The sequence below is a fragment of the Gadus macrocephalus genome, chromosome 21 (assembly GCF_031168955.1).
Source record: "Gadus macrocephalus chromosome 21, ASM3116895v1".
NCBI classification, from domain to species: Eukaryota; Metazoa; Chordata; class Actinopteri; order Gadiformes; family Gadidae; genus Gadus; species Gadus macrocephalus.
This window is the reverse complement of record NC_082402.1, coordinates 1,015,106-1,028,287: the sequence shown is the minus strand read 5'-3', so window position 1 is coordinate 1,028,287 and position 13,182 is coordinate 1,015,106. Positions and strand designations below refer to the sequence as shown.

Here is a 13,182-nt window from a genome sequence, read left to right as displayed (position 1 = left end):
AAGCCAGCCACACGACACAGCGGAGCCGGCAGTGAGTGGGGGTCAGCGTGGTTCCCTATTGTAGAGCTGACTGTGGAGACCGGACCAGGCCCGGCTAACACCTCCATGGTCCGGTCCACCCATTGTGTGGTTCTGGTTCAGGTCCTGCTGGTCATATCCTCCGCTAGAAAGGACTTAAAGTTGTATGATTTAGTAAAGAGAGGAGATCAGTTGTTTTAACTTCATTTCTCATAACCCACAATCGACAGTTTGTCGTGACCTCTGAAGTCGTACGGAGGCTAGCCTTGGACACACCTGTGTTAACGGTGACGGTTCAGAGTTGAGCCTCTCTGGGGATTGAACCCTCAACCTCAGTTGAGTTTTACTGGCGGTTCTTTCTTGGTGTGAGTAACGCCGGGCACTCAGTCCGCTCCGACGACACAAAGCCTGCATTCAGCTCACCTGCGTTCCTGCTCCCGCATTCCTCCTGATCAGTCTTTGTTATCGCCGCGACCCTTATGACTTCACGACTTGCACCGCGGCCGAGTATCTGCTACGGCAACACAACCACCTCATTGTACCGTCAACAGCACTTCAAACACCGCCCACCCTGCACCCCTTAACCAAAGAACGCCACCCCTCTCCGTCATCCCGGGTGACGGATCCGCAAAGAAACGCTTCGCCCAAGTAGATCTCAAATAAGGGAAGGGTTCGGGGAATGCATGTTCTTTAGAGAGCGAGAGCTCAGCAAAAGACGGATGCCTTGGCAAACACCGAGCGCATACCTAGGCCGGTGTCACGGCGGGGTCAGGAGGGGACCAGGGGAGATCTCCAGCCCCTCTCAGGTCGGGAGTGTTTGACAAAGCCCTTCACACGGCGGCCATTACTCCATTCAGGACCGCGGAGGACGGGTGACGCCTCGAGTGTCGAGTGGAGGACAGTGAGGAGTCAGTGAGGAGGAGTCAGTGAGGAGGAGTCAGTGAGGAGGCTCAGTGAGGAGGCTCAGTGAGGAGGCTCAGTGAGGAGGCTCAGTGAGGAGGACAGTGAGGAGTCAGTGAGGAGGACAGTGAGGAGGCTCAGTGAGGAGGCTCAGTGAGGAGGACAGTGAGGAGTCAGTGAGGAGGAGAGTGAGGAGGCTCAGTGAGGAGGCTCAGTGAGGAGGCTCAGTGAGGAGGACAGTGAGGAGACAGTGAGGAGTCAGTGAGGAGGCTCAGTGAGGAGGCTCAGTGAGGAGGCTCAGTGAGGAGGCTCAGTGAGGAGTCAGTGAGGAGTCAGTGAGGAGGAGAGTGAGGACGCTCAGTGAGGAGGCTCAGTGAGGAGGCTCAGTGAGGACAGGGAGGAGAGTGAGGAGGAGAGTGAGGAGGAGAGTGAGGAGGAGAGTGAGGAGGCTCATTGAGGAGGCTCAGTGAGGAGTCAATGAGGAGGACAGTGAGGAGGAGAGTGAGGAGGAGAGTGAGGAGGACAGTGAGGAGGCTCATTGAGGAGGCTCAGTGAGGAGTCAGTGAGGAGGCTCAGTGAGGAGGACAGTGAGGAGTCAGTGAGGAGGAGAGTGAGGAGGACAGTGAGGAGGCTCATTGAGGAGGCTCAGTGAGGAGTCAGTGAGGAGGACAGTGAGGAGGACAGCGAGGAGGCTCATTGAGGAGGCTCAGTGAGGAGTCAGTGAGGAGGACAGTGAGGAGACTCAGTGAGGAGTCACGGCAGGGAGCGGCAGGGGGGGGAACACCGCGGCATCGACGGGTGAAGTTTTGGAAACGTACGTGTTCGATATGCAACAAGAACCAAAGAAGAGGCGGGAGAAAGTGAATTAATGGCGGGGAATCGGTGGACAGGCTCGGCCCAGATCAGAGACCACTGGGTTTTAGCTAAACATCTGTTTTGCCATTCATAGCGATGTACAAAGACGCTTTCTTAAAGGTGAAAACGGCTTAGCAGAGTTGTATATGGCTTTAAGTCTGGGCCACCCAGGGAGCCGCGGGCGGGGGGGCAACGAGAGACTAGACCAAATGTCAACAACAGCTAGAAGTCAGGAAGCTGATAGAGCCGCCACTTTTCATCACAGATCGCAGCCCTCGCAGAAACAAATCAATGATTTCTTACATTTTTCCAAAAGCTAAAGCGATTCGGGAGCTGGAAAGCGCTCGCTAAACAGCAAATGTCAAGATCAACATTCGTCGTTCCCAAAGCAAACTTTAGCACATGCAGGGACAGACCTGGGCAGCCTCACAGCTGGCCCGAGCTCAAAACGCATCGAATGGTACACAAATCAAAGGACACACACCACCGCTAAGTCTCATGATGGTACAATCCCACCGTGAAAAGAGGTTCTTTTTATAGTTTTGCAATTAACAAAAATGAGGAAACAGAAAACGTATGAATGTGTTTTTTATGTCCAGGGTTAGGGTGAGGAGATCCACAGCCAACAAAAGGGGAGAGGGTCCAGCTTTGTTGGAGCCGGAGCTCTGCCTTTGTGACTGCTCTGCCACTGAGCAAATATTCCAAACTGCTCATTCTCCCCTGGCCCTATTCTCTCCTCCCAGCACATTGTTTGTGTCCTTGCATTTCATTCTGCCGGGGGAAGATTGCTCTCAGAGCCAGAGAGCAAACAGAGCAGGGGCAGAAAGAGAGTCTGCCATCTCCCGTCTGTTCCCAGGAGAACTCACTCCTTTCTGAGGCCCAAGCTGTCGCGCTGAGTGAGGAGTTTATGTCAGAATGCTGAATTAATTGCTTTAAGCCGACGGGGCCGATCACCTATCAAGCAGGGGTTCTGTTAAACGCCTCTCTGGCCGTGTTTACCTCCACCCCCCCCCTCCCCCCCCTCTGTCATTAAACCTCGCTCCCGCTATGCAAGCATGTCGAGGAGAACGGGAACGCTGAGCGGTTCGTCTTCGATCGCTTCTATCGGTTTCGCTTCGTCCGCTGCGTGTAAAGATCTGGGATCGGCCCGAGGTCGTGGGGCGCTGAAGGGGTTTGTTCCCCGGCCCAACGGTTCTGGGGTCGAACCCCGATGTCCGCAGCCTGCAGCCCACCTGAGCGCATCTACTGAACCGGTTTGAACCGGACGTGTCACCCCTACCCACTCATTGATCGACCGGATCTCACTGGATCGCTTCATATACTAGTAGTATCATTTGTACTATATATTAATAATATCGTTCATATGAGTGCTTGAATATAATCCGTACTACTATGTATATGTCCAAGCATGATCCAGTTTAAAAAGCGGTTCAAACATATGGTTTTCACAAGGTACAGGGAGGAAGAAGGGCTTTAACAACGGGTGTTTTCATGAATTATAAATGACTTATGTATTTGTTTATTTAATCTATTTATTTTCTATTTTTTTCTATTTTCTTTGTTTGTAAATATGTATTATTAGATATGTATATTTGGGGAGTTAGATTATTACTTGAGTAGTGGAGAAGGGGTAGGTTTAAATAAGCATATGCTTCATCCTACTCCTTTTCGGACATGTTGGGTTCACATTATTACTTTTTATACTGACTATTGTTATTGTTGTTTTCACTATTCTCATTGGATTTGTTTTTTGTTTTTGTTTTTTTCAGTTCACTTTGTTGTGTTACCCGCACATGTTCGAAATAAACTATCTATCTATCTATCTATATACTAGTACCGCTATATATACTTATCCTAGCTGTCTCTGTTATATACAGGGAATGGTTAACCTAGTGATTGTTAGTGCTTGGCACTTGTTTCTATGAACATCGTTACTGTACCGACAGAGATATGTTAGTTTCTTTCTTCTGACAAATGTACTTATTGTAAGTGGCTTTGGACAATGTAAAATGTAAACCATATACTGCTATATATAGAGGTTTGAGAGTATCGGCGGTCTGGTTTGTAAAATCAAGCAACCCTTCCCCAGATAAAGTGTTTTCCCAATAACCTGGTGCAAGGTACTGATCGATGGTGGTGACCGGGTGGAGGTGGGGTGGAGGTGGGGTTGTTAATGTTTAAACTGACCGGGCTCAACCTGATCTGCACCGACCAAACAAACCTGTGAAGGGCACTCCACTGACCTGACTGTTGGAGCAGGGCGTTAACAGGGCTCGGGGGGGGGGGGGGTCCCCCTCCTCATCCACCCACCGTGGTGTGAAGGGGTTTGTGTGAAGGGGTTTGTGTGAAGGGGTTTGTGTGAAGGGGTTTGTGTGAAGGGGTTTGTGTGAAGGGGTGGCCGTTTAGACGCTTTTGTCCAAAGTGACTTACAATAAGTCCATTTGTCAGAAGAAAGAGAAACAACAATATATCGCTGTGGGTACAGTAAATATATTCATAGAACCAAGTGCCAAGCACTAACTATCACTAGGTTAACCCATTCCCCGTACACAACAGAGATAGCTAGGATAAGATGCTGCATGATGCTAAATACTATTTTTAAGCGCGAGGATGTACAACATACAATAAGTGTGTACGAGGGGAAGGGGGGAGGTGGTGCAGAGTGTTGGTGAACTCTGAATAAGTGACTCTTGATTCAACTTATTCAACGGTGAGCAGAGAGAACTTGATGACGAAGGTGTGCGTATTGTTGCTCTGGATCATCACTCGGCTGACATGGTTTCCACCACTAGTCAACAGCCGTTCTGAGTACATTTCCACAGACCATCCATCAAGTGCACCTCGTGTTGTTACCTGTGGAGCGAGCCAGGATGGATGTGGGTTGTTGGAGAGGTTAAATGAGGGACAGACGTTCAGTGTCTCTACAGCAGAGGTTCAGCCTGGAGCTGCTCACAGCCACCAAACTGATCAGATGGCCGACCGGCACGATGATTTGATGGTTATTTGGAGATGGAGAGAGGTGTTGATGAGCTGAGGGTCCTTTGGTTCCATAGAGAAGGTTCAGTGAACCCTTGTTCTCAGTTCCTGGTCGTCCTCAGAAGGATCCCACACGGGGCGTGGTGTGATGTAACCCCATCCCAGGCGCGAGTTTGAATCCCGAGTGTAGATTTGTTTGCCTGGATTTGGCATGACGTTTTGTCCTGTTTTTTCCAACAGTTATGGACGACATTTTCCTAAAGTTGTATTTGCAGTATACAGTCTGTATTATTACAGTATACATTTACAGAGTAGAGTGGACTCAATGATCACTTGTTGAGTCAAACTACTTATGCACTTTTACCTTTGTACTTTTCCACCCTTACATTAAGTAGATATAAAACCGTTGGCCGATCTATTGATCTGATGTTAGCTTCGTCTAATTCATGTGTCTGCTTTAGAAACGTTCCCCACACCGCTTATACCACTAGCTAGGTTAGCACGGCTGGCTAGGTTAGCATGCCTAGCTTGGTTAGCACGGCTGGCTCGATTTGCAATCCTGGCTCGGTTAGCACGCCTGGCAAGATTAGCACGGCTGCCAAGGTGAGCAGGGCTGGCTAGTTCAGCATGGCTCGCTTAAGGTTGGCTAGGCTGTGTATTGCCTTGATTCATCCCTGCTTTCAGTCCTCCATGCCTCTGGTCTTACAGTGGTGATCCCACTGAGGCCACTGACTCCATCCGGGAGCCTCCAGACTCCATTCTCGGGCTGCTGGTTCAAATCCCCATTGAGGGGACGGCCGGCCTCCCGGTGGGACTCATTCTGTTGCTAATGGTGTTAGCTAATGGTGTTAGCTAATGGTGTTAGCTGTGATCCTGGGAGATCAGTGTCTGTGGGTGGTGTCGGGGCGTTGCATTGTACCTACATCTCTAATCCCACTGATCCAACCCTCCCAGGCCCCGGGTCCCTCACCGGCCCCGGGTCCCTCACCGGCCCCGGGTCCCTCACCGGCCCCGGGTCCCTCACCGGCCCCGGGTCCCTCACCTGGAGAAGGGTTGCTTGAGGGTACAAACCAGACTGCAGATGCTCTCACACTACTCTATATAATAATAAACGGTTTACATTCAGGGCATTTAGCAGACGCTTTGTCCTCCAATACACACCTTCTGGGAGGTTCTCCAGGTTCATGTTCGGCGGTGGAGCTCGCTCGCAGAACCAGGTTCTCGTGGTCTGGGAGTCATGAGGACTGGTGAAATGCGTCAGTGACTAGCTGGTGGTGTTCAGCTTGCGGGGGGATGCTCGGTTTGTGTGTGTCTGAATACTGGAAGAATCTTTAATCCGTACACGCGCTAAAGCTGGGAAATTAAAAAAGGCCCAAATGTATCAGCAATGATATTCATTTTAGATTATATACTTCTTTCTTAGCGTTGTGCAGTGTCTTATTAACCACGCAAATGTCAGGGATTGGCTCTTGAACATCCTGACGATTTATTTTTGTTTATATTTCTTCTGACAAATGGACTTATTGTAAGTCTCTTTCTATAAATGTAAATGGAGATGAGGATAGTCCCATTTTAGACTATTCCTCATTTTAGGAATAAAAACACGTTACTTCCCTTTTTAATAAGGCAAGGCCTTTACATCTATCAGTGTCGCGTACCTCTGATAACATGAGATTGATTGAAAACCAATTTGTAAAGTGTGTGTGTGTGTGTGTGTGTGTGTGTGTGTGTGTGTGTGTGTGTGTGTGTGTGTGTGTGTGTGTGTGTGTGTGTGTGTGATGAGATAGTGCCTGGTTCAGAATGCGGGCCCGCTCAGTGAGTCAATGGCCAGTGTTGACTCAGAGGACTCTGTCTACCAATGTAAACGGCTGGTCCCTGAACGTGTCTCCTAAATATTTCGCACCAGTGCGCCAGAATTGGCCGGGCCGCTCGGACTCTCCCCCGGCGCCCGGCGCGTCCGCAACGCTCAAGATGCGCTCTCACTCGCTCCTGTAATGTCTCGCTTTTTATTTCGACATGACGCTGGTGTCGGTTTCTGGTTTTGTGAACCACCCGCTAGACAGGGTCGAACAGGGTCCATGGTGGGGTCTAACGTCCATGGTGGGGCCTAACTTCCACTTCTCCGCGGGCGGTCGTCTAGGACCAAAAGTCGTCTGATTTTGCTGAAGCGCAACTCAAAATGCGAATATTTCAAACTTGCCTCAACTTTAACGCTACTCCGCAAACAGGACCTGTCCTAGATCTGGTCCCGGTAGAGTCCCAGTCTGGTCCCATGGAGTCCCATTCTGGTACCTCGTCCCGGTCTGGACCCAGTCTGAAGCCTGCTCGGAGGCTCTGACTCAACAACACCCAACAGTTCGAAGTCGGCAAGGTTAAATAGATATTAGGCCTCCAGAAAATAAATGTTTTTATTTCGAAGGCCTTCCGTTGTTGTGGTTGTTGTGGTTGTTGTTTTTTTTGTAGGCCTACATTTAGATGTCGGTGTTGGAAGGCTATTGCCTTAATTACAGATGGGGAAAATTAATTTCGAATGCCGTTGGCCTATGCCCATAATTGTATGCTAACATTGGAATAGGCCTACATGACGATTCTGAGTTCAAATGTATTTAATGATTTACTTTAGATTTGTGTAAGAACCTTATGAAGTCCTAGACATTGTCAGCATGAAAGACATCAAGAGGAGAAAAAACGATTTAAAAAGAATGCGTATAATGTTTGGTCCTACGACATTATATAGGTCCAATATGGGATAGAACCAAACATTAGGCCTATAGGTCCTATCTGTGTATTGGTCCTTTCCATAGTGTATCGGTCCAATTAAACCAGTGTAAGGCCTAGATCCTTTAGATATCCATAGTCACAGTATATAGCTCTGTACATACCCACAGTGTTGCATATTGTTAAGTTTTATTCTAAGGTCTGGTTTGATCTTTCTTTTAAATGTAGTTTTTTTAAACGGGTCCTAAAAGAGGGAAGTGGGCCTACAGCCGTCAGAATAACCAAATAACAAATGCGGAACGAATTATACTCGGAATGATCCCTTCAGGCTCGAGTTGCTTATCTGGTATCCACTGAGGGCCTTTGATTGGGGCGCGGGTTCGAGTCCGCGGTGTTATCGGCTGATCAGCCGGCCTATTGTTCTCTGTTCTCCGCGTCTTATCTCGGCACTTCTCGGTGACCTGCAGCTCAGACGTCATCTCTGGAGATTAGTATTAAATGCATCGTCCAAAAAATAACGGATATATTCGATTATAATTAAAATAGAGAAAATTAAGGTTTATCTTCTTTGATTTAAATTGTATAATCTAAAGTTAAAACAATTAGGCCCAGTAGGCCTATATAATACCTTTCCCTCATTATTGGAATCATTTAAATCGCCTAGTTGAAATATTTTCCCGGATTTCCCAATACCTTTTTACGAGAATAAAAAATGACATTTTAGGAGACAACATTCAGATTATATTTTAATATAAAGATTTTTTTCTAGACAAATACGGATGGCATTGTTCGTTTATTTACGTCGCATCCTTAGAAAAGAGCATCACGGAGCTGCTCCCACAGACCCTCCGGACGTCTGTGGGACCCTCCACAGACCTCAGCCAACCAACGAACCAAGCGCTCATTTATACAAATAGTCCCGTATACAGTCCCGGGTCCAGTCCGCTCCGACAGCCCCCCAGTCCGGGGTCTAGGCCGCTCCGACAGCCCCCCAGTAGTCCCGCGTCCAGGCCGCTCCGACAGCCCCCCAGTATAGTCCCGGGTACAGCCCCGGGTCCAGGCCTCTCACGTGGAGTTCATGACCGGCCGGGAGTACACCCCCTGGTAGTAGGAGGTGTCGGCGGGCGTGGAGCCATCGAACGAGGCCTTGGCGGCCATGGGCCCCATGCAGAGGGCCCCTGAGCCGGCGGTGGACCCGTACCCGTAGCCCATGACCTGGTCGTACGTCCGCAGGTCCATCCTGTGCTGCTGGTGGCTCTGCTGCTCCGACATGAGGTTGTTGATGGAGAACGGGTGGTTGAAGGAGTAGTGGTGATGGAGCTGGTGGTGCTCAGGTTTCAGCTGTCCCGCGGTGTGCGCGTCGTGCACGAGCACCGAGTGCGGGTGATTGGGATGATGATGTTGATGATGGGCGAAGAGCTGGTGCGTCTGGAGCGCGGGAGACGGAAGGCGCGCGGGGCTGGTGGTGGACACCTCGTGCGCCCGCAGCGGTTTGGACTCGCTGGCCGCCGCCGCAGCGGCGCGCTTGGTCTCCTTCACCGGGGACGCGTGCACGTGCGGCGACTCGGTCCCCGCGCCGCGGCTGTCCGTGCAGCTGGCCACCGCGCCCGCCTCGCACGAGGGCTTCCCCCCCGCGGCGGGCTCCTTGCACACCTTGATCTCGCACTTGAAGCGCTTCTGCCGCCGGAGGTAGCAGCCGTTCTCGAACATGTTTCCCGAGTCGGGGTGCAGCGCCCAGAACGAGCCCTTTCCGGGCTTGTCGGAGGAGCGCGGGACCTTGATGAAGCAGTCGTTGAAGGAAAGCGAGTGGCGGATGGAGTTCTGCCAGCGCTGCTGGTTCTGCCGGTAGAACGGGAACAGGTCCATGATCCACTGGTAGATCTCGTTCAGGGTCAGCATCTTGGAGCCGGACTGCTGCAGGGCCATCGTGATCAGCGAGATGTACGAGTACGGGGGCTTCGCGTGCGTGTAGCTCCGCCGGTAGGATTTCGGTGGCTCGCGCGCGCGGCCAAGGTTGGCCTGGTGGCCACCGTACACCGGGCTCATCACGGACACGCCGCCGTAGGGCGTCAGTGCGTTCATGGACGCGGACTGCGCGCCCAGGGGGCTCGTGCTGCCCCCTCCCGCGGACATCATCCCCCCCGCGGCGGCGCCCATCGCGTGCATTGCCCCGGTGCCCGGGGACATCCCGGGCACGGCGTGGTGGTGGTGGCTGACCCCCCCGCCAGGGTTCATGTAGGACACGTTGACCGGGCTGCCGGCCATGCCGCCCCCGCCCGGGAGGCCGGACATGCCGGGGGGGGCGCTCATGTACCCCCCCATGGTGGTCATCCCGAGGCCCCCCGCGGTGAGGCTCCCGAATGAGGAGTAGCTCTGGAGGTGAGGAGACGAGGATCAGTCATCGATGCTTTGCATGAGGAACGGCGCAAAATGAACCACAAAATATTCATCGTAACAATAATCCAGAACCAACTAGTGAATAAGAGTTAGAAAATCCACTGAACACTTTCTATCAATATAACGAGCATGAATGAACATCTTCGAATGGATGAAACGAGTTTAATTAGAGGAGATCATTAGAAAGCACTTGTGTGTTGTGATGTTATCATTAATCCGACGCGATTGTCTCCGTGATTCTCTGCGTTTTAGGGTCCGTGTCGGGAGATCCAGACCTGCTCGGCTCGTCGGGTCAATATTTGATCGCAAAAGTTAATATTATCTCAAGGCTAATACTGAGGGTTGTATAAACAGCGCGATACTACATTTAAACGGTACACTCATAGACACACACACACACACACACACACACACACACACACACACACACACACACACACACACACACACACACACACACACACACACACACACACACACACACCAAGACACACCAAGACAAACACACACTCACACACGCAAACACAAACCGATACAGACAACCTCACACACACAAACACACACCCACCTCGGCGTCCCCGTAGTATCCGCTCCAGTCTGCGTGTTCGTGGCCTTCCATTTTCACGGCGCTCAGCATTGTGAGGCTCGGAGCGACTGAGTCCTCTCCCCGCGTCTCGCTCCGACCTGGAGGGGAGAGGAGGGGAGGGGGGGGGACACCGCCGGCGGCACAACCCCTAATGAATGGACGGATCCCAGGGTCTGGGCGCCTGGGGGGCGGAGCCTCTGTCCTCGGTGGACCAATCAATGGTCAGCACAGGTAGTGTAGGATCTGGAATAAAACGCCTTTGAAAATGTAAAACGTAAATATGTGTTTGTTTATTTAAGGCGTACGCTAAGGAAAAGCTTTTCTCACGTTCGGCGGATGAAAGTCACTGGAATGTTTGGCGTTTTTAATAGTTATGGGATCGCGGATTGGCTCGGAACAGAGCGAGGCCCCGCCCCTGTACGCTCGGACCCTTGGACCGCGCGCTCAGCCTCGATCGGAGCTCAGGTTGAGCCGCGACGTCTGAGTGACATTTTAATGTTTTATTATTGACACGGCGAAACTAGAAACTAAACCAATCATCCCCAATTACAGAGTATTCCGTGTGAAGCGCCGCTAGGCCTATATGCTGTATAAATAGGGCTGTATTTTTATACGGATGTCCTATCTTAAAAGATTAAAGATATATAGGCCTATATATCGATGTATATATAAATATCTAGAGATATAAATATATAAACAGATATAAATTATCTTTACACACAGAAGATGGATAGAGGGATAAACGAAAGACATCGGATGACGGTTGCTTATTTAGGCTATAGGCCTACCTTGTTTACTCCGAGTCCGTCGGTCCTTATTGATCGAGTCTCTGCGATAAGAACGAGTCCGCGTTCACCGAATCTCGATTCCACACATTTAGTAAATATGTGATCATCCTCGAAAAAACACTTTCATTAGTCAACAGAGCTTTTCCTAAACCTGCTGTTATTTGACAAAAGGGCTATTTAATCCATTTATTTGTCTACAGTCATGTCCTTAACAAAATATAAAAAAAAAACATTGTTGCAATCGAGTTTTATGAATGATTATTATAGCCCTATAATGGGCTTTAGGCTGAATCATTAATATGTATGTGAAGGCGATCCTTAACATTATGGTAATAAACCATACCATTTGTAGAAGGCTAATTGATCCGATGAATGCCTTCTGCTCAGGATAAAAACATCCCTTAGAAGCGTTAAGTTGAACCTATAGGAAAATCTCTCATCTGAATTCACTGCGTTATAGACCTTTCCCGGTCAGATAACAGGCCTACAGCTAATAATATATAAAATGTAATGGATAATAAATAACTTTTTATTATATATAGGCTAATAGGCCTATATCATATGAATTGGTCTGTAGATAGACGGTTTCAGTGAATCCAAACACGCCCACTGAGTTGAGTCGCGAGGAGCCGTCTCCACTTTGCAGAGCAGCGGTTGATGGTTCGAGACCCGACCCGCGGCCCCTGTTATGACCAGAATATAATCACTATTCATGACAGAAGTCTGGCTCGGATGTTCTCATCTCACCCCGACCTGTCAGTCAAAGCGGTGACATAAAATATTTAGCATTGACTCACCGAAGCCAATTCACTTACAGAATCCCTCCGTTACTGCGGTTTACACAGAAGACAGACACTTTTAGAATTCAGTCGGTCCATCAGCCTCTGGTGCGACGGTCTGATATGAATTAATCAGAAGGTGGAAACAAGGCGAAAAAAAAACATAATTCCATGTCTTCTCAGAAGACAAGAAAAGGCTACCTCTCTCTCGCCCCCCCGCGGCTGGGGTCCGTGGAGGGAAACTGACTGCATTTATACCGCGCTTTTCTAACCGGTGGCCATTCAAAGCCCTTGTTTACAATATATCGATCCAGCCACTTTCCGGTGACCAGCCCACCCGATACCTTCTGAGCCACATGCCGCCCAGCCCTGGTGGAGGTCTGGTCAGGTAGACTGGTCTGGTGGACGGACAGGGTCTGGTCTGGTAGAGTAGAGAGGGGTGTGTTGGACTGAGTCTGGGTCCATGGAACATGGGTTAATGGTTCGATTCCCAGTGTGACTCACATGTGATTATGGTGGTGATGGTATAGTTTAGTTTGTCAACGACCTCATCATCGGTTGTCCATGTGAAAATTTACATCTAAATGAACAATACACTGAGAACCGACATTCATTGTACACTTAAACATTCAATCAACACATGTGCTCAGTAACCAAATATTATAATACGACCACATATTCGTTTCGACTTCTGACACATTTGTGCCAACCGGGACTCCGTAGTCCGGAAGTCGAATGCACATATCAGATATCCGCGGTGTGTAGTCCTCAGGGTTGTAGTCCTCGGAGTTGTAGTCCTGCCCCGACAGTGGAACTGTTGGTTGTCTAAGACCCACGGTTCATATCCTCCAGCTGGTGTGACTCAAACCACGGTACGTCTGATGTTCAGCTGTGACTGTAGACCCGGGAGGAGTAGCGGTCCACCTGAGGTCATGTTCATGAGGACCACAGACAGGGTTGCCAGATTTGGCCAGATTTCCCTCACAATCTGGGAACCCTGCCCACAGAAGTACCAGCTACTACTGTCGTAAAACGATAGCCAGCCATCGATTTAAGACTAAAGCAGGTTACACAAAGCTTGTTCTTGATTCAACCATTCTCTCTACGACTACGCACTGAGGTAGAGATGCTAGGTATGATTGCAAAGTGTTTGTACGGCTTTATG

At 49.8% G+C, this 13,182-nt stretch overlaps 2 protein-coding genes across 5 annotated transcripts in view; one reads left to right on the top strand and one right to left on the bottom strand.

Moving 5' to 3' along the window:
* Nucleotides 1-13,182, top strand: part of LOC132449903 (protein CEBPZOS-like) — a 30,747-nt gene that overhangs the window by 15,953 nt on the left and 1,612 nt on the right. The window contains exon 1 of one of the 4 annotated variants that reach the window (XM_060041788.1): nucleotides 12,415-12,908. The exons of 2 other annotated variants lie outside the window; for them this stretch is intronic. The gene's annotated coding sequence lies outside the window, so the exon portion shown is untranslated. Of the gene's footprint in view, nucleotides 1-12,414; nucleotides 12,909-13,182 lie in introns of those variants that run through there. One more of the 4 variants, XM_060041787.1, reaches the window with a different exon arrangement.
* LOC132449898 (forkhead box protein A2-like) lies at nucleotides 8,201-11,062 on the bottom strand. Its single transcript, XM_060041780.1, has 2 exons — nucleotides 10,433-11,062; nucleotides 8,201-9,840 (listed from the first exon to the last, which is right to left on the bottom strand). The coding sequence occupies exons 1-2, from the start codon at nucleotides 10,499-10,501 to the stop codon at nucleotides 8,533-8,535; spliced, it is 1,377 nt and encodes a 458-aa protein (XP_059897763.1). The 5' UTR covers nucleotides 10,502-11,062; the 3' UTR covers nucleotides 8,201-8,532.

Coding starts and splice junctions, on each gene's coding strand:
- LOC132449898 (XM_060041780.1), bottom strand. CDS start 10,501: ATGCTGAGCGCCGTGAAAATGGAAGGCCACGAACACGCAGACTGGAGC. Junction 9,841..10,432: donor GATACTACGGGGACGCCGAG/GTGGGTGTGTGT, acceptor CCTCACCTCCAG/AGCTACTCCTCATTCGGGAG.